A 20,824-nucleotide genomic window follows, 5' to 3' on the forward strand; every position below is an offset into this window, starting at 1 on the left:
CTGTTTATGTGCGGTAACCGGTCTCTAACTGCCATTTACAAGCTTAGTTTACGACTCCCACACGGAGCTTCCGCCAAAACAAAGGTAGCGGTTTGTTACAGAAACTGATGAGTTTCGCCTGTTTTGACGGTTTCTAGTGGTTTGCTTATGTTTTGCCTACTAGATCCAAAACGAAATCGCGAGTTCCCACACGAGGGGTCGTGGAAATACAATGGCACAGCTCACAGTTGAACGCCGAGTTTGAAACGTCCTTGAACTGACTTTCATGCGGCTGGATTGTCCGGCCAAGCTTTTTTTAAACTAAAAAAATCTAAATGTCACCGGAAACTATTAATTTAAATACATAAAAGGTTAGATGTTACTTGGCTATCGTTTTCAAGCTTTCAAAATAAGGCTTACTGCACGAAAGGGCGAAAACCGTATTTATCCCTCTACAACTGCTTTCCTTGCAACAGATTGAAAAATCACTGGACTTTGAAATCAACAAGACCTTTTTCGCGCTGTAATCATGGTGCTAAAGAAACGTGCGAAACGTCGCTCGTAGCATGAACAAGACTCAGTCGATTGGAACCTGCAGAAAGGTCATAGAGGGGTGGTCCAGTTTTCTAATCGGATATCAAGGTGTTCGATCTTGTGATATGGGACAGAACACATCCGGTAAGACACCACGGATAACTGATAACTAAATTGTTCCCCCATTTCTGTTTTCAATTGTGGATTCGAACTATGGCTGGTCAGCCTAAACAATCTTGTAAAAAACAAATTGGCCTAAACGTAAATACAATAAGACTTTGAACGCTTCATGGGAAATTAGCACTATTAACTGTTGTTTTATCTTACGAGGAATATTTGGTTAGCATGGATTTTCAGACACAAGTACTTCCGTAGCAAAACATTGTAAATTTCAAACATTTTCTGCTCCTTTCCGGGATACCACGGGGAGACAAGTGTGCATGTTCCTTTTTTCTCCAATTAAGTAACAATTTAACAACTCGGAAATAAACAGAAAAGTACATATACTAATATTGGTATTTGATATTCTCTGCCCGGATGGATTTCCACGCAAGAGGGGCACTGCCTCTAATTCTCTGTTGGTATGGGCCCGTCCACATTCTAAAAAGCGGGAGAAAACTTGATAAAAAGTGGACTTTCTTGGGAACATTACAAAAGTACTTTGATCTCAACCTTAATCGTTAGAGTAAGGTGTAATCCTCTGTTTATGTTTGCTGACGCTTTTTTCGCTCTTTGAAAGAACCCAAACACGTTTTCAGTCCGTTTTGATTCTGACACACCTTGTGTAAAACAGTCGAGCTCTCTCAGAAATTATAAACAAGCATTAGACTGTTGTCTAGTAAGATAATTGTCAGACGAGAAGTCAGGAGAAGTGAAAAAGGCGAGCTGGAGAAATGCGCAGTTTCGGTTTTCGAATTTCAGTATAGGGAAAGCAACTTGGACTGCATCATAGTCGTTTGTCATTTGTAAGGACAGCAGAAGTTTCCACTGCAGTTTTAATACTCCGTGCCAAGACTTAGTCCCGTGCTCTTTCCTCTTTCACCTACTCACCTGAGGAAGAGAGCAGGGGGGGGGGGGGTGGGGCTTGGGAGAGAGACTCAGTCATAAAAATGACGGGAGTGCTTGTTACACCTCTTATAATTTAGGAGAGGTGAGATTGGTGGATAGGCGCAGCACATATCGTTCAGAAATCTCGTCCAGAACCAGGTAAATATTAGAAATGGTACCTCCTTAGAGCTAAAAATTATTGTGCCCCTTTTTCTCTACAGGGGAGTTCCCCCCCCCCCCCGGGTACATACGTGCTGGTATCCCGCGCTAGGTTTTTACACACCTGTATACGAGCACACGTAGGTGGGCTTTATCTGTTGAACAGTCTTTATTATTGTAGGACCAATCATGATCGACCTTTCTGTTTTTGTTGTATTTGACCGGGCAGCTCTAAGCCATTCCATGACTCAAACACTATATATATACTCAACAATATTGGAAGCATGTAAAAGAGGAACTTATTAGCATCGATACTTCACAACGTTAAGTCATTGAATGAGATCTAGAACACTTCATTTTCCACCTCCTAGTTTGGCAAATTTAGAAAAGGAAAAGGAAAGCTTAAATGTAGGCTGGCCGCTCACTTGTTGCAGTGTGTATGGGCTGGACACTCGGGCTAAAGAATATAGCTTGATCACTGCATGTTACTTTGAGTGCTTGCGTCAAAGTTCATGTTTCTAAGTCACGTTTGTACCGTGAGAAGTAGGCTTGGTCTTGCAATTTACTTTTCGCTAACATCATTCTGTATTAATTCCTTTCTTCTCTGTCAGTTAGGTGTGCCATTGTATTCTACAAACTGGGCTTATGTGTCCCAGTAAAATTCCTCTCTGTTGCATGAGCCAAAAGACATTACACACTATTAGGTCCTTACTTATGAGTCAGTATATTTCTTGGCTATTCAAGCCGAGAAGTATTGTTGGCAATTTTCTCTTCGGGACACCTTAAAAGCTGTTGGTTGCCAGTGGGTTCCGGTAGAAACCCGCCCGCTTATTGAATCTGGGTGGGAACGTTTCGGATGTGATCGTGCTAGCCACTAGATTTGGCAAGTAGTCAACCATTGAAGTATTTCACGAGTTTGTCGCGTGATATATCTATATTGTGCCATAACATGGTAGGCTGTTCCATTTTAATGTCTGGCGGTTTTTTCTCCAGCCACTTGACTCTTGTTCAGTTCGCTTTATTTGTTTTTCCTCCTGTTTTTTTTTTTTTTTTCTTTTCAATTTTCCTCTCGACTGATAGGGTTTCTAATAAACGCAGCGGATTGCGTGTTGTTTGTAACCCTGCGGTGGCGTCGGTCAGGTACCGCTGATAGAAAAGAACATTTGCTGTGGCGCTCATATCCTCTTCTATAGGATATGAACGTGGGAGTAACAAAGAAAACAACGACGCGGCTAGGATCGGGAATAACCGGTTTGGCATCGGACACAGTTGGCCAGTCACCATCATCCTCATCTTGTGAAGCTGGTGTTGGCAGCTAGTCAGAAATAATTAGTTTTGGGATTCAATCTTGATTTTTCTCACACTCTTGTGCCGCTCACTTTGGACACTTTGATTCTCCGGTAATGAAATTTCTGTGATGAAGTTACTTCAGAAGACATTTGTTACGAAGAAGACACAATTTAATACTACTGTTCCTAATTATGGAAAGCATTTAAGCATACTGGGTTCCTCGATAGGGGACCGGTTGAAGTTGGCGGTCGACCAGTGGTCGAGTAGAACCTTTGTACGCGCCATGTTACCTAATGTCCCTAATGCTGTCCCAAACATGAAACACGAGTGACTCCGATATTCTAAGTTCTCTTTAGTTAGTGTACACAGAACCTTCACTGTATTGAATACAACATTAAAAAGAATACTGTTGCCAAGAACATTGATATTTATGTCGAGTGACTTTGGAAATTGCACCCTACCAGAATTAGTCATAATATGTACAATAGCAGAAAAGTAGGACTCCGTGATTGGTTGAAAAGAAACACAATGGCCTCCGGCACATCCAGAATGACCTGATGTATGTATGCAACCAGAGCCAAGCGTGGGAAAGCATACAACCAGAGCTAAGCGCGGGAAAGCATGCAACCAGAGCTAAGCGCGGGAAAACATGCTACCAGATTCAAGCGTAACAAGCATATCGAGTCAGGAACAAATGCATACGACCTGAACCGTAGTTTACACAAACTAAGGCAACTTTTCTAGCTTTAAACTCTATATCTACATGTAACTGTTTTTACAAACTAGAGCGAGTAGAATACGTGACCTAAGGATTCTCGTACTGAACCAATAGTAAGAATGGGCGAATGGGGACCAATGTCAATTTGGCGGGGATAAATGTGGCAGTCGATGGTAAACAAGAAAACTTGTAGTCGCACCCGACTGTAAAGGTGTGTATTGTTTTCAACATATAATCAACATTTTGCGAAAAACCCTTTACAAATACCACATACACTAACGGTTTTACAAAATGTGGCGAGAAATAGGGGCATGTTTATTTGATTACACCGACACTGGATAAAAGATAAAACTCGTAGAAACAGTTTGTTTCATTGTCACAGGCTTGATAAAAATACAAGTGTGGAAGATGCCTTCCTGGTGGCAATAAGACACTAACAGTAAAACACTCCTATGTAAGCGATAAAATGTTGGGAGAAATTGTTTTTACGTACAGTAATTTCGGCCTCTCTGTGCTTGATATGTATAAAATTACGGATACTTTACACAGCTGCACTGGACCTATCTACTCTAGGTGATAAATGGTAGAGAATTAGTCATAGCACCTCGGCTGTTGTTAAGGAGGAGCCACCTCATCAGGGATTGTGGCGTTTACCCTCAATATTTATCCAGATAGGGGGAACTATACAAACAAGACATGACCTTTTTCCGTGTTGAGTCCTGTCTGAGAAACGAGCCACCCATTTCTCTTCAAACTGATTGTAAAACATTCTTTTTCACTTTTAATTCGAGGAAATTTGTAGACATAAGAATTTACGGTGGTGAAATTCCCTTTGCTGTAGTCACTTGCCTAATGATTCAGCATTATTTCCCTAAGGAGGAGGAGGAGGAGAAAAAAAGATTGATGACTAAACTACAACGGCAAACCAAGTGGGGTCAGTGATTAAAACAGGCTTTTCTGTGAGTTTGAATGCCTACCGCACCATTTTAAAAGAGCATCAAGCTTTCTTAGCAATGGCTAGTCTGAGTTTTACTTGTACTTTGTAGCATGGTCCATCTTTTGACGCCCACCATCTGACGTACGTAACACAACTTCACCAGCTTCCTGAACGCACGCACACGGAAATTGTACTTCCTCACGTACCGAGCCGTAAAATGACACTGCAAAGATGCTGCAGTCATATCCAGGAGCAAACATTTACAAGCTTAGCAAGGCTGCAGATTCCTTTTGTCGTTTGGTGTCTCTACCTTGACGCGCTGTTCTCTCATCGCGGGCGATTCTTTTTCTTTTCTTGACAGTTTTCGTTGCGCTGTCAACAGGTGTACAGTTACGTTTCTTGCCGGTCCTGGCTTGGCTTTTCGTAAGGTTTGTTGCCGTGTACTTTCAGCTTATCCATGGCTGCCGACACGGTCTACAAAAGGGAATAAAGAGACCAGGTCAATTTGCAACTTGCGTCTAAGAGAGTTTTTAATGAGTTATTTCCTTCCGGCGCTAACATTACAACACCGAACACGACAGCTAGTGCTTTCGTCCAGTTTGTAAAGGTTAAATAGTCAGGGGATTAGACCAGTGTAAATAAAGAATGCATTTGAAGTATGCGTATACTAATGTTATTATACGTATCATGTCTGCTTCGACCTTGAACTAAATTGGAATTTTAATAAAAACCAAGGTTACGGTTAATGACGATGATACGCAAGGGGGTACTCCCTTATGTGGGCTTCATAGGTATGTGCGGTCCCAAGGATATAGCTTTTTGGCCGTTTTGGTCTGAAATAGGGAATCGTTTTTGGCCATTTTGGATATGGTTTGTGCACTCGTCTTGAATTGAGTATGTTTTTTAAATAACCTTCTCAAATTCTGTTTACGCCGACCGTGTACATGTGTAGGTTAGGTCTGAAAGAGGGTATTGGTCAGGCCTGAAAATAGAGAATGGAAAATTGCAGATTTGAGTCATAAATAGGGTAAGGGTTTCGGGAAGCGGGCAGCACACCCCTACCCCACCCCCCTCCCTGTGATACACTAAACAAAACGCAGACAATCACCTGAGTTACGCGTGTAGAAGACTCATCTCATCACGTGGCGTACACGGGTAAACGTCAACCGACAGTGAATTATGCCGGGACGAAAAAACCATATTACGCAAGACGTTAAAAGTGGTTTTATTTTTCAAGTGATACACGCCCGCGATTGCCGACTATCGGCGGGAAAAGCGATTAAAAACAGGCGCAAATCTGCATTAAAACGTCACAACGATGTTTATAATAGATAAAGTGGATTGTCATGTAAAGCCTTGCCAGTCCAAAGTCCTAAGGAAATGCGTATAGAGGTAATGCATCGGTAGAAATGGCTGTCATCAGGGCGATAGACTTCTTAAATTCTGTAAACGAGCGCAGGAAAATGATGGTCGAATATAACGGATAACGTGGTAAAATTTGACACCACAAGTAGGAATTGAACTAACTTAGCCGTGGAAAAAAAGATAAAGGTTCCAGTGATACGAATATAACGAAAACAGATGTATGAAAAAAAATGGAAGAAAATTCTTCATTCAGTCATTCGCGCTAGACAGGACAAAGCCCGGGGGGACGGGGCAGAGGAAATCGATTAGTAGCCCAGCTAAGAAATTATAAATGAAATACTCTACCAGCGATTGGCATGAAGACAATATTCACACGTCTCTGCAACGAACTTTGTACATTGTAGCACGAATATTAAATTATTCGTCTCAACCAACGAACGATTGCGACATGTGGTGTAAAACGCCTCGTGCAACCTATCTGGCAAACCTTATGATCCGCTTAATTAAACCTTTTAAAAACTCTCGCATAAGTTATGTAACTCTTCTCATGGACTATTATTGTCTTCCCGCGTGCAGAAAACATAGCCCAGTGCAATGTACGCTTTCATGCCGCTCAGGCCGGCTCCGTCCAAACTACGCCGAAGTAATTTGAAAATGCAGCTTTATTTAGGCGTACTGTCCACACTAATCCCTCACGAAATCGGAGCTTTTCGAAAACGCTCTTCAAACCGGAGGAATTTGAAACCGCCGGCTTTTCATTTTCGTGTAGACGGAAAACATCTTGATAATGGACCTTTTCGAAAGCGATGGCATCACGATTTCCCTGACCGAGTTTTCCTCAAACACAAAACCAAACTGACCGCTGATTGTTGCGTTTCGAAATTCCTCCAGCGACGTGTGGACGGGGCTTAAAAAGCGTCGCTATGAGCCAATGCCAGAGTGCTCCTTTTGGCCGTACTCTGCCACGTAAAAAAAAAAAAAAAAAATTCTGAATTGAAGAGAAAGTACAAAAAAGAAACCAGTTTACTCAAATTTTAATGCTGTAGACTTCTTAATGACCAGAAATTATCAACAGAAATATATTTAGAGGGTGTCGTATTGTCGAACCGGCTTTTTGATCAGAACAGACAAGTCAAAATAATTTCCATATCGGTGGTCATTATATCGAAACTCTTTAAATATCGGCTTTAAATTTTTATGATACCTGAATATTTATAAATACTATAGTGTGCAAATATTGCTTCTGGAGAAAACGCGCCCAACAGGCTCGTCGCAAATCTAGAAACGTTCCGGACAAGTCCGAAACAATTCATAGGGTCAGGAATTTTGAATGACGAATTTTGATAACATCCCTTAAACCTGTTAGGCCCCATTTAAAGACTTCAAAGCTATCAAATAATTGTGATTTAATCATTTAATACGTTCCGGATATCAGGCATGACGGGTGAATAACTAAACAGGAAAAACCAAAAATGTCAGCCCACTGGAGATTCAAAATATATTTATTTAAAGTAACAAGATTAATCTAGATTACTAGTTATAGGTCTCGAAACATTTAGGAGCAATATAAAAGTATGTAAATTACTGTCGGGCCTTAGTTTCCGGAGGCCAAAGCGCTCAGTTCTTCATAATACGGTCTTACATCTGTATGAGCGGAGAGCGCGCAGGTTGAATATATGGTGTGGAAAACACGCGAGTATACTAAAGCACGCGCGCGACGTGTGAAGATATCAATAGAACGAATGTTCGCTTCTCAGCCTTTTTGACTCCCACTAGTCTTACCTCGCGTGTCCTTCTCTTAAATAAATCCTCGCACAGAGAGAGATTTTTGTCAGCAATTAAAGCAAACGACTTGGGGACTGTTAATCCCATACCTCACATCTTTCAACAGGGCATTCTTTGTACGATTACTGTACAAAATCTTCTTTTTCGACCCTCGTGCGTACAAGAACTTCCTAATTACAGAGCCTTTTCAATGTTTGCGGGAGATTTACAGTTTAAATGACGTGCTAAAGAGGAGTGAAGCTTATAGACATTCATATGATCTGGCTAATGAAAGAGAGAATCCACGAAATAAAAAGATATACGCCCTTTTAAGGGGATAAGGCACGGTATGCGTCCTAGAGTAGAACGGCTTACACTTTGACACCTCTTAAAACTGAAGGAAACTCGAAATAATAGTATAAATCTGTAGAAGGATGCAAACATTTGTAACAGGCCGAAAGGAAGACTTGACAAGATTCTAGCGGATTGCCAAGTTGAATTTCAACGAGAAAAAAAAAGCCATGAAACGTGACGCAACATTCTGAAATTAAAATGTCGCGCCGTGACGAGCGGTGAAATGGCACAGGTAGCCCACCCCCACACGGGCGAAGCGATCTTTAGTCTGTGTTTTGTCGTAAAAAAATTCAACTCACTGAATTTCCCATTGCCGGTATTTTTGCAGCAGCCGCGCCGGCTGTGTGAAAGTAGCTGGTTATGTGCGATTTTCGTCATGTTCCTGGCGAGACGGGCACATGTTTTACACTTGGATGAAAAATGACAATTTTTCGCATTACAAAGCCGCGACTTAAGAGAGTGGTTCAAATAATGGTTGTGAAGTAGGCAACAAATGTAATATTTTGAGTTCATATTCCACCGAACTTGCTTTGTTTTTTTTTTTTTTACCAACAGTTAGTTCTTCAGAATACTTGGCGACTTAAAGGCTCAATTTTTGCCGCTCTCTCGATGAGCTCGATGGGCTCTTTTTCCGAAGTGTTGGCATAATCCACGATAGAGAATAGCATTCTGGGAAGCATAGCTCGCGACAGTGAGAAGATGTGGATGTGTGTAGATGTGGATCCTGCCTCCTCTTCTATCCAATTAAAGTTAAAAGAGGCAATCCACATTGTGAGGGAACGACCATCCCTCATTAGCCATATCATACCCTTGTTCATTGTTATTACTACAAAAAAGTGAAGCTTTGGAGCTGATGGCTCATAGCTGACGGAGCTTATCCCGATTTTTGTAGCATGAAGCGGCTAGGAGTATTGCTACTCCCCCTGGACGGGATGCTAGTCTATCGCAGGTCACTCCCGCGCAATTTGTTGGGTTTCCCCATCAATTCGCCGTTACTCCTGGGTGGAGAGAGGCACTGAGAGAGTTACGTGTCTTGCCCAAGAAGACAACACCGTGTCCCCGGCCAGGGCTCGAACCCGGACCGCTCGCTCCGGGGACGAGCGCACTAACCATGAGGCCACCGTTCCTACTACAAGTTGCTACACAAAATTGCACATGCAATTCTGTCACAGGCTATACATAATTAATATACATAATTCAGGAGTATCGTTTTGTTGCACTCCTAAAAGTGACCAGCCACATTTTCTCCAAATTCTCAATTCTTGTTACGACAAAAAAATGGCCGGTAGGGCAGTCTGTCTTGTAATTTGTCGTCCGTCGTTGTAATTTTTTGTTTCAGCCAGAGATCGTTTTTAAATTTTTACCAAGTCTGTCTTTTGTTGTTTTCAGTTGTCAACAAAAATGGGAGAGGAGAACGCGGGAGGCTTAGTAAGATGGAGGAGTTTACAGTAAGCCAATTTTTAGAAGTTTTTTTTTCTTCCTGAACTCTATCAAAGAGAGATTACAAACTCATTCACCTACCTTGCCACTTAAACTTGTCTGAGGCTTTGAAGACCTCCAACAGGAAATGATCGAGTCTTCGCCTCCCGTAAGTAATGTTTCTGACTGAAATTACAATACAAGTCAGTTATCAGATTAAGACAAAGAAACCCTTGCTAAATTGAAGAAATAAATGGGCTGCAAGCTCGATATGACAAATGCATGCCTGCTTATTAGTTACTATTAAAACACTTGCATTTCAATTTTCTTAGCGAGCGCTTTTCGAATGGTTTTTGAACAATTCGTGAAAAGGTATTTACAATCTGACAAGATAAAACCACAGAAAGTATTAAAATAATATGTGGTTTTCACGAGGAAAGTTTTCGACGAGAAGTTGTTGAGTGACTGGAAGGCCCCACTTGGAGTTACGACGTCATACCATAAGGAGTACATTTTTGTGTACAAAAAAAAGATACTTTACTTTTCATACCCTTCATACAAGACTGTAAGAACTCAACAAAGCAACTACAGCATACAACATAGCTGTGAACATTTTGGTTTCACGTGGTCATTGAAAAGTTCGCTTGCAAGGGCTTCTCCGAGGCTTCTCGGAGTTAGTCTCGACTCAATTCCGAGTCACTGGACCAACAATACAAAATCTGCGCGGAAGGGGAGGGGAATTCTCTTAATTCTTGGAGTATCACGTCGCTTCTCGAAACCACAACCCTATTTTAGACCACACTTTTTATATCATTGTTTGGACCAAAAGGGAAATGCCTGTTTCGGACTGAAACAGCTTAAAAAACCGCTGCGCCTTTTTTGGTTTGAGGTGGAAGCACTTATAGGGGGGAGAGGGAAAGGGATTATTCCTTGGGACAAACACTCACTTTATGATCCCATTGAAGACACCTTACGGTCGCCGTGTGACCGCCCATCAAAGGACAAACCGTCTCCAGCTTCGAATCTGTTACTTGACACAGGTGAAGTCGACCACTGACAGAAACAAACATAAATTGACAAGTGTGGACACCACCACCGCTTTTCTACTTGTACATATCTTTCAACTTGAAACCCCACAAGGTAACTGTTCAAAACGGATCAAATACTTTGGGTTAATTTGTTCCACGTACAAAATCCACAGTATCTACAAACCGCCATCGCAGCGTCACAACCATCAATATTTTCGTTCTATTCACTAAGAAAAACTAGTAAAAGCGGTTTTCGCACAACTCTTACAGGACGGTTTTCATTTGTGGGTCGAAAAGTAATTGGTTTTGCATCAAGTACATTAGACGACTGGTTCAAAGACCTCGCGCCACGTTTTAATCCAGTCAGAAATAAAACAAAAACCAATCTCGATTTACTCACACTCGTTTTCCCGCGCTTTGCGTCAGCCATATGTAATTACTTCGAGTTTTGATTGGTTCATTGTAAAGTCTATATCTTTTGTGATTGGTTAGAGTGATTACTTTGGTTTTGGTTTTACGACACGCGATTGAAAACCGCTTTAAAACTATAACCAGATTGAGAACACGTGGTCAAATAAGTTCAGCCACTCATTGCATCCTCAAATTTCCCGATGAAACATTCAAAAGAATGAGAATTGACAGCCATCACGAGGCTGGAAAAGACGTGTGGGCAAGTCAGAATTAGTTTCGTCCATCTTCTACACCTGATTGGTTGGAGCACAAAAAGTTCACTAGATCTGAATGGCCAGCGGAACAATAAAACAGTTACAAACTGTTGACCGAGGTTAAAAAAAAAAAAGAAAAATTGATGAGAAAATGGTTTTCGAGATATCAATCGAATACCGCACTCTGTATGAAGCAGTCTGGGTCATTTCGTGCAGTCAATTCCCAGTCGATCTATTTCACAGCAAATGAAAGCCCCAACCCCTGCCAATTGGATCCTCTGTTGCTTTGTGTTCTGGACAACCATCGTGTAACTTACCTCCGTTCAAAAATCAAACTTGATGAATTTTCGGTCTTCTCTTTTAGCTTAATCCTCCTCCGCCTGTAAAATGACTACTATGACTACTGATTGGTTCTAACATATGATGTGTCTTTTGGAGGACAGACGTATAGATGAAGTCATTAACATTCTTTTTTTGTTTATTTGTTTCTTTACGACGTAAAACAAGTACAGTTGAACCCCTATTAGGTGGCCACCTATTAAACAGCCACCTTCATTAGGCGTCCAGTGGTCAAAGTACCGATGACGGTTTTTCTATTGTTTTTACCTCTATTAAGCTGCCAGCCCCCTTTAAGCGGCCACTACCCATTTCCCCGAGGGTGGCCGTTTAATAGGGGTTGAACTGTACATTCCATGTTTTCGTGCACCTGCTCAGTAATAGATCACAGGAAACGTCAAACTGTGGCAAGAACATCAGTTACACACTTGCCTATCACCTCGTGTGCCACGTTTTAGTTCTTACCACATTTTGACATCATCTGTGATCTATTACTGAACAGACGCATGGCAACATGGAATGCATTTGCTAAATATAGCAATTCAACTTATAATGTTAGCACCTGTTAGTTCCTCCAACGAAGTACAATTCATCTTTCACTGGGTGGTAAATACAGTCAATGAAGTAATCAAGTCGGTCTTTACTCTGCAATAATTAAATACAAACCACACTCAAAACTGAGGACGCACGCGTCCTAGTCATACCTTGTTCTACCACAAGCAAGAACGAGAGACTTGTTCATCATATATAACATTTGCAACAATAATCAAACAAGCTAGAGTGATAGCGTTGAAGCAAAATTAGCTTTACAACAGTACTCTAAATTTAAATGCAGCCTCTCATCTCAACAGTTACGATGAAATGTAGTTACATATTACATTTCTTTGCGATTTACGGATATGATATAGACTCATATTGTGACCAGCTCACAACTGGCTTGATAGCTCAGTTGGTAGAACAGTGCACCGCATTGCAGAGGTCATGGGTTTGAATCCTGTTCAAATTTTTCAGGCGTTATTTGCACCGGCATAAGCTGCACGCATAACTGTGATGGACTCTCATGTCTTTAAGAAATGTGGATGTCTGTCACATTTGAACCTTCTTAAATGGCTTAGGTGTCACAAGTCTCATCTAACTTAGTGGTACAGTATCTGACCAGTATATGGAGGAATTCAGGGCTGTAGCCAGTATGAGGCAAACTAAGGCCTTTGCCTCGGCCATTTTTTTCGTTTTTTTTTTTGAAGGAGGAAAGTAAAACACCACTAACCTAGGAAGAGAATTTAACCATGGATATTGCATGGACAGGCATAATTTTTTTCTGGCTACAGCCCTGGCATTGAGTTCAATTTCTGTCAGGAGACCTCAAAATATGGTTGGCTAGATTGACTCACTAACTGATTAGCACCTTTCTCAAATTACAAACATAAGCTTAACATACACACTTGTAATCACTTGTTGTTTTTATACCATTTGGCAAGTTACCCATTCACATTTAACTCACCCCATTTTCTTCCCTGGGGTTGGTAAAGTCAGTAGTCATTTTTCCCTAGTTATTTAAAGCAAAAGAAAAATATTAGTGAGATACAATAATTTATAGTAATAGGCCGAAGGACATCAATAAAGAGGCAAGAGTGAACTAAAGACCAGTCCATAGATGGTAAAATTAGCAAAGATTGAGACAGGGCTACAAACAATGAACTTGAAAAAGTTATGCAAAACGTTTCAAGATACATCATTTATGATGTCACCCCTTTACAATACATCAAACAAAGAGCTTAGGTCCAGTGACCTTGTTACACTTGTACATACTAGAGTTGTACTGTCACTCGCATGTTCTTATCTTACTTTGAATTGTGAAAGACACGGAAAGCATAAGAATCTTACCTCAACAGTGTCCCACAATTGAAGTGTCTCTATATGGGTCAGGCAATAGAGGTCAGTGGATGTTGGTCCAAAGAAGCCAATCTGATTCTGTATGGAAACGGTATAATAATATATTCATCAACAAGTAATTCAGGGATGTTGCTGGTTGATGGCTAATCTCATTGACTAAAAGACAACTTAACTGGCTGAAATTTCATGCAAAAATAAAGACTTAAGTAAACTTTGTAGCTGCCAAGGCCAGAAAAGCCAGCTGGGTTTGTCCACAAGCCAGCTTAGTTTTTTGTAGTTACATCCCCATAATTCTTGCCATTCTGCAGCAATGACAAAATTAATGGTACTGCAATATTTTATCATTTTCAAGGACTTTTCAAGGATATGGCAATTCTTCAATGACTTTCCATGGGAGAAGGGGGGGGGGGGGGGGGGGCAGGTACCAGAAGGTTCTCTCCTGATTTATCGAGAGTGGAAAGGACAAGTTAACACATACCACAGAGGAACCTGTATTTAGCACAGAGTCCAAAGCATCATCTTCACTTCCTTTAGATACATCAAACAAACAAATCAAGCCATCCTGCAATTACAAATTCATTCGCAAAATACACAACTGTACAGTTTTTAACCTGTAGATGAAAATCTTAGGAACTGCTCAACCACATGGAAACTGCATAAATTGAATGGGAATCACACTTTTCTGAATTGGGATGCAAGTCCACTGCATTTACACCCCCCTGCCCCCCACCCCCCCCTGCAATTTTGGTGTGTTACCCTGACAGTGGACCTTCCTACTGAAACACCACACCACTCGATTCATCGTGCCAAATTTAGTCTATCTGTGAAGTTTCATTGGAATTAGTTGCAAACTTGTAAAAAATGGGACCCCTAACTAGCCAATTATTACAAAGAAATGTATGCTAAGTTGGGGGTCCCATATTTTTATGACTTTGTGATGGACTCTTATGAAACTTTGTAGATTTACTAAATCCAGCATGATAAATTGAAATACAGAGGTGACTTTTTGTTTACAATAAATTATTTTGAAAAATCCCAAAAAATTGTTGATATTGCGTGATAGGACAGGGGGAGTAGGGGTCGAGTAGTTTGCTCAAGAACACAATGCAGTCACCACAATCAGAACTCAACCCAGACCACTTGAAACAGTTTCTGATTATTGTAGTGTAAGGATTCGTCTACTTCTTACAAAATACAATACATACAGTGGAACCAGAAGCCATTTGGTGAGTCTGAACAGGACTGAATCTTATCTAGATCAATTAAAGAGAAAATGACAATCCAATATTTAGTCTAAGTGCCGGGATCATTAAGTCAATAATGCACTGTCAAGTAGCAAGTTGACCTTTCCCTCTCATTGTAAAATGTGCAAAAATTACACTCAATGGTTTAACTTGCAAATATATGGTCAATGTGCACATTAACTGAAAAAAAAAATGCACATGATGCAAAGGTTATGACACTATTAACAATGAGCTCAAACTGACCAATTATTATAGTATGTACTACTCCTTGAACATTTTATATGTATGCAAAATTTAAAAATTCCAGTATAAACTATCTAAATCTTAATTTGCCAAGATTATCTGTTGGTACATCTCCACCCTTCCTTAACAGAAGCCCTTTGGCTATATTTAACATAAACACTGAAGAAAAATAAAACTTTTTCCAAGTGCAACCCTCATTGTGATGTTCAATAGAGCATTCTTCCATGTGGACCCAATATTTTTCAGACACAAATTCTTTTCTTAATAAAGACACTACTTTTTGAAATGTTCAAGTCCATGTGACAATAAGCACCCAACTCCCAGCCCCTGAAAACAAGCTCATCAGGAAAGCCTTTAACTAGTACAAAATATATAATCCCAGGACTGATTGTTGGAATATAGTTTACTGTACATTACCTGTGTAATTTCACTGTGGTGTGAGTCTGTATATACTTCCATATGATTCTGTAGAAGTTTCTCTGTGCTAAGTTGTCTAACATCCCTAGAAACACATTCAGCGCAATTTGGTGCCTAGCCTGTGAACACAGATGGACTTTTTGAAAAACCAGTGGAGTGAAATAAGAGCCGGAAATCCGTCTGTGTTCCCAGGCTAGTAGGTATCCAACTTGAAAAGAAATCTTGATTTGATCCTTCACATACAATTTCAAAATACTCTTAGGTGTTTGTACGTGTTAATTAAGGAGCAGCCACTGGATGGTGTAACTGATTGAATAGAATTTAACCAGACAAAAAAACTATTTCCCTCAGGGTCACGTAACTTGAATGGCTGCGAGCAGTGAAATCAGTCCACATACACAGAGTGATACTTAAGGTAAAGAATTTCAACTTCCTGTTGGGGGTAAAATTTTTCTTTGTCCCAAGTTTGTGATATATCCAGCATTATGTCTTAATTTGTCACTTGCTCACTGGGCTAAGCTGAAAAATTTAGATAACATTCTTTCAGCATTTACAATAAGGACACTTGAACTGTGAACACTTGACATTTTTTTGTTGACTATAGAATGAATGCTTGTTATGTAAGTCTCAATTAATAGGATAAACAATTTACAATGTAAAAATGCTAATTATTTTTGTTAATATGAAGATCCCTCATTCTGCGGTCACTGAACAAAAATGTAAAAAAGATGTCAAGTGTTTATGGCTGAAGTAAAAGGTGAAATCTGTATACGAGCCAAGTGGCCCATCAGGCCAGTGCTTCTATATTTCTGGCTTCTGTAGCATGAGGCAACTGGAAGTATTTCTACTCCCCCATGGATGGGATGCTAGTCCACTGCAGGGTTATTCCCAGCTTTAAATTTGCTGGTACCCAACACCTGGGTGGAGAGAGGCACTGTGAGAGCTAAGTGTCTTTCCCAAAAACACAACACAATGTCCCTGGCCAGGGCTCGAACCTGGACCACTTGATGTGAAGTAAAGTGTACTAACTATGAGGCCACTGCCGCTCCCTCACTGTAATATCAACCTCAACTTGTTGGTAATAGTATTTATTTTGTCGCTTAGAAAGTACAGTGTATGCACACTTTTAAAAAATGCTCAATTTTATGGGTATATTCTACATTATGGTCTGCTTCCAGTGTCCTTCACTTACCAGAGATAGAGACATACATCTTCACCATACGGCTCTGTAGCAGCTGCTATGATTTCATCATTACCATTCAAACCACAAGAACTAAAAGAACAGTTGTTTGGGCCTGTGTAAAAAAGGAAGCATAATGCACACCAGTAAGCTTTCATAGAGTAAAAAGCAAAGAGTATTAAGAAAAGGGTAAAGTTTGCATAATTTCAAAACCTGAATTCATAAAGAATTTCAGTTTGCTGACAAAGAACTGAAACATACTCAAGATTCTGTGAACAGGTGATTTGAATGCTCTCCTTGAGTCCCAATAACTAAAACAAAACAAAAGAAAATAGAGCAGTTTTCACTTGAGTATCAAAAGTAATTAGCATACACTTTGGATTAATTTGCAAAGAAAAAGACTTGTGCTACTTTGCCACCCAGTCAGGAGTAAAACTAAAACCAATCATGACTCTCTCACATATCAAATTTATTCCAATAAGTGTCGCAGCTTTTTTGAAATTTTTCATGCCTCAAATGCAACACTTATTGGAGGGCAGCACTTACTTGATGGCGGCACTTTTTTGATAGCGGCACTTATTTAAAAATTAGACGTGACTATCTCTATGAAAATTTAGAAGTGTCTTTTGATTATCACCATTTGTCTCTTCTGGCTCTTTTATATTGCTTTGCAAGTGGTGTCTTCACTCAACTTCAATCTCACTGTCCCCTTCTTGATCTGAGTCTATGAGATCTTTGAACTGCAGAACATCACTTTTGATGAAAATTTCTAAATTATGCTGTTTTAGAGTTGCTTTGTTACAGTTTTTTAGTTGTATGGAATTCCTTGAATAAGCACGTCTTAAATGAACTTGTTTGTCCCAAATGTGTCACTTATCCAAGGAGGTGCTTACTCAGGGATGACACTTAATCAAGTAAATATCAAAGGTTTTCTTGCACTTTACATCAGCTACATGGATTTGCTTGAGTCTTCATTGGTTCACTGGATTATCTTTGTCTTTTTTGATGGCCCACAGTGATTGCTTTCTTTATTCCAGTCACTGAGATGTGTATGAGAATTGAGCTCTGTTTTCTCACCCCCCAAAACACACACATAAAATGATAAAGTGAGTGAATTATTAAGCAGAAGTATTTATGGGGCTGTGTCACTCAGTTAGCAAGGTTGAAAATCCCATCTGGCAGGAGGCTAACCATCTCTATCATGAAACAAATCCATCAACATGTACTTGATCAGAAAGGAACTTGAAACTACCTAAAGTTAAGATTTCAAGTCCAGCAGTGTAATTATTTGGCCATGCTGACTCACCAAATCTTTTCTTGATTTCAATGGGAGTACATGCCATTAAAGATCAACATCTATCTATATTCACTCTATTCCTTCCCTTGCTGAACCTGCAAATCCCCACTGGCTCATTGGAAACAAACGGCCTCAATTTATGAAATAATGCTAGTTGCCTTATGATTGGGTAGTACCTGAATACTTTAAAAAATTCAGCAATGCAAACCTGAGAGATGTATCAATTGATGTTGACCAGAAGCAATGCTGATTAGTGTGACAATACTCCAAACCTGTAATCTTTGCAGAATGAGCTATAAATTATAAAGAAAAAGTATAAACATCACCTTCATCGATGTTTGAAGAACTCAATCATGACATGAGTATTACTAACTTTCATTCTTGGAATTAGACTAACTATATATCTTTTCTTTCAGTTCAAGCACTGTAAATTGAATATTGCGCCCTGTATCAGAGATGTCCTCCATCTACACAAAGTTGTTAACGTCAAATGGGATAAGACAAATTTACCTTTAAAATCTCCAACGTAAAGCAGTGTATCCAGGTTAAAAAGCTTTATAGACCCCTGAGGACCTACAAGGTAGCATACAATATGTATACATCATACGAAGTAAGAATTCTTAAGGGTTGTCAACAGTAGCTGGTTGCCAGTTAAAATCACCATCTACTTGAAGAGATCACAGCTTGGGGAGGGGGGGACTCCAATACACAAAGGATGGGGGTGCTTGCTGGAAATTTTGAATAAAATCCCTAAGAGGTATCAAGATCCTGTTTTGTGGGTGTGGCTTGAATTTTTTCCACCCCTAAGAGGCACCAATTGAAAAGCAACACATTTAACTGACACTGACTTTTTTTTGGCTCAATACCCTAAAAAGTACAGTCGAACCTCCATTATCTGGACTCATTGGGACTAGACAAAATAGTCCGGATAATCAAGGGTCCGGATAATCGAAAATATGAATATTAATGAAGAACAAAACTGTTTAAATAAACCAACATTTAATTGTAAAACAACACTTTTACAAATCGTTTGGAAAACAATATGGTCTACTGTACATCTTGAACCACTCAACTCTGAGCCAATCAGAACTCATTCGAGTGTTCTTCATTAGTTATGACGCGTGCAAGCGCTGCTTTTGCTCTTTAAAAGCAAAACAAACTTGCTTTTGACTGTACTTTTCAATGCTATAGTTTCAAAAAGAATATTGCTGCGGATATTGATCGTGACTAACAAATAATCATGACAAAATTTGGGACTGGAGAAAAAGTCCGGATAATCAAGAAATCCGGATAATCGAGGTACGGATAATCGAGGTTCGACTGTACTGCAAAAGCTCCTGTGTGGACCCTTTGAGGCTGAACACCCAAGAGGTACGAAACCCACTTTTAGAACCCCTAAAAGGTGCGACAAGCACCACTGTCCTTTTTGTATGGGAGTCTCCCCACCCCCCCCCCCCCCCGCTAGGATCACAGTTGGCTTCTCTGCTGTGCTATTCAACTCATTCTTTACAAAAGATGGCAAAATCAGCCACCTACTCAGCCATTAATCAAATTATTCTGCATTTTACTGACAAGCATGATTGAGTTATTGACAATAATTCTACACCAACCTCCTGCTGCAAAAACATCTTGTTTTGGGCTATAACAAGAAAAAAGGCAATAATACAACATCAGTGACGAGTATGCAAAAATATGGACCTATATTCCACCAGGATAATTTCACTTTGGGTGGTTTATAAAGTTGGCACTTGAATTCTGGTTTCCATGGCATGAATCAACAAGAGTTAATCCCCCCGGATGGGATGTACTTGTCTATCACCAGGAGCCCATTACCCGGATCCTCCATCTCCTATACTAACCCTCTGAGCCGACCCTTTCCCTATCTTTCTATTTTTAGACACAGCTGTTATGAGAGTTTTCACATGATCCCTTTTCAATACCCAATGATACCCCAGCTAAAACCATTCTTTGTTCCAGCAAAAACTAAGATCCCACTTTTGCCCTCTATTTTGCATTTTCTATCTGCAGGAACAAGATATTTCATGGGAAACCAAGAGGTCCTTGATACGAGAAAGGGTTGACTCTATCTTATAGTACGTATGGAGGCTCCGAGTGATGGGCTCTTGCTATCACATGTAACCCCTAACATTTTTCTCAGGTTGCACTCACAGTTCCTGATACCCATTTGTACTCCTGGGAGCAAGAAGCACTGTGAGGGTATAGTGTCTTGCTTAAAAACATTAATAGTAATAATTGTATTTTTTGTATTTTTAGAATTATTCTACAGTCACTCGTCATTATTTGAACCCAGATGAGTTGATTCAGAATGATCTACGTGCCAAGCGTCGGGTCACCGTATTTCCTGGCTGGAAGTTTATGTGTAATAGCACAACATGACATCATTCCCGGCAATCATGTTATGTTTTGACCAGTGACAATAACATTTGCAGTTTGCGAAAATCACCAATTTTAAACAGCGTTTTCAACCCTTGGAAATCATGCCTTTCCCAGATATTATACGCAATCGGGTCTCATTGGGATTCAATAAATCAGTTACTTAACACAGTTTTACCATTCAGTCTCAGAACAGCAAATTACTATAAACCAGTTGAAAACAAACTTTTTCTCAGAAAAGAAAATCTCAATTGAAATATTTCATCTTAAATAAGCTGCAGATTAAGATGGCTCATCAAATCTCAGCGCCTTACTTAAGATAAAATGTAAAATGTCCTGATTCAAAGTCAATTGGAGCTTACCTTTGCAAAATTTCAACAGTGTTCTTAGACCTTCTTACCTTATCGAGAGTTGTGTAACGTACCACAGATCCTCTTCTAGACCTTCTTGTGTTAACTTGAGACGATGACGAAGGTCAAAACCACCGGGGAAAGGCGAAGCTTGAAGATTTATACTAACCATAATCAGCACAATTTATAAGAACTGTCAGAACTTGAACGC

The 20,824-nt window shown here is 40.0% G+C and overlaps 1 protein-coding gene across 2 annotated transcripts; it reads right to left on the reverse strand.

Annotated features, from left to right (window-relative positions):
• Positions 1-1,592: 1,592 nt before the first annotated feature.
• LOC145465924 (WD repeat-containing protein 89-like) lies at positions 1,593-20,785 on the reverse strand. Of its 2 annotated transcripts, XM_081449693.1 has the most exons (16): positions 20,664-20,785; positions 19,480-19,508; positions 18,380-18,442; positions 18,078-18,162; positions 16,834-16,883; positions 16,585-16,687; positions 15,393-15,477; positions 14,694-14,741; positions 13,967-14,050; positions 13,480-13,566; positions 13,097-13,141; positions 12,158-12,240; positions 10,514-10,619; positions 9,669-9,752; positions 6,890-6,988; positions 5,049-5,138 (listed from the first exon to the last, which is right to left on the reverse strand). In XM_081449693.1, exons 1-15 carry the CDS (start codon positions 20,783-20,785, stop codon positions 6,938-6,940), a joined length of 1,125 nt encoding a protein of 374 aa, XP_081305819.1. In that variant the 3' UTR covers positions 5,049-5,138; positions 6,890-6,937. The 2 variants fall into 2 exon arrangements, with proteins under 2 accessions (XP_081305818.1, XP_081305819.1); XM_081449692.1 differs by lacking the exon at positions 6,890-6,988 and having other exon boundaries at positions 1,593-5,138.
• Positions 20,786-20,824: the final 39 nt, after the last annotated feature.

This window comes from Orbicella franksi, chromosome 13 (assembly GCF_964199315.1).
Source record: "Orbicella franksi chromosome 13, jaOrbFran1.1, whole genome shotgun sequence".
Taxonomy (NCBI): Eukaryota; Metazoa; Cnidaria; class Anthozoa; order Scleractinia; family Merulinidae; genus Orbicella; species Orbicella franksi.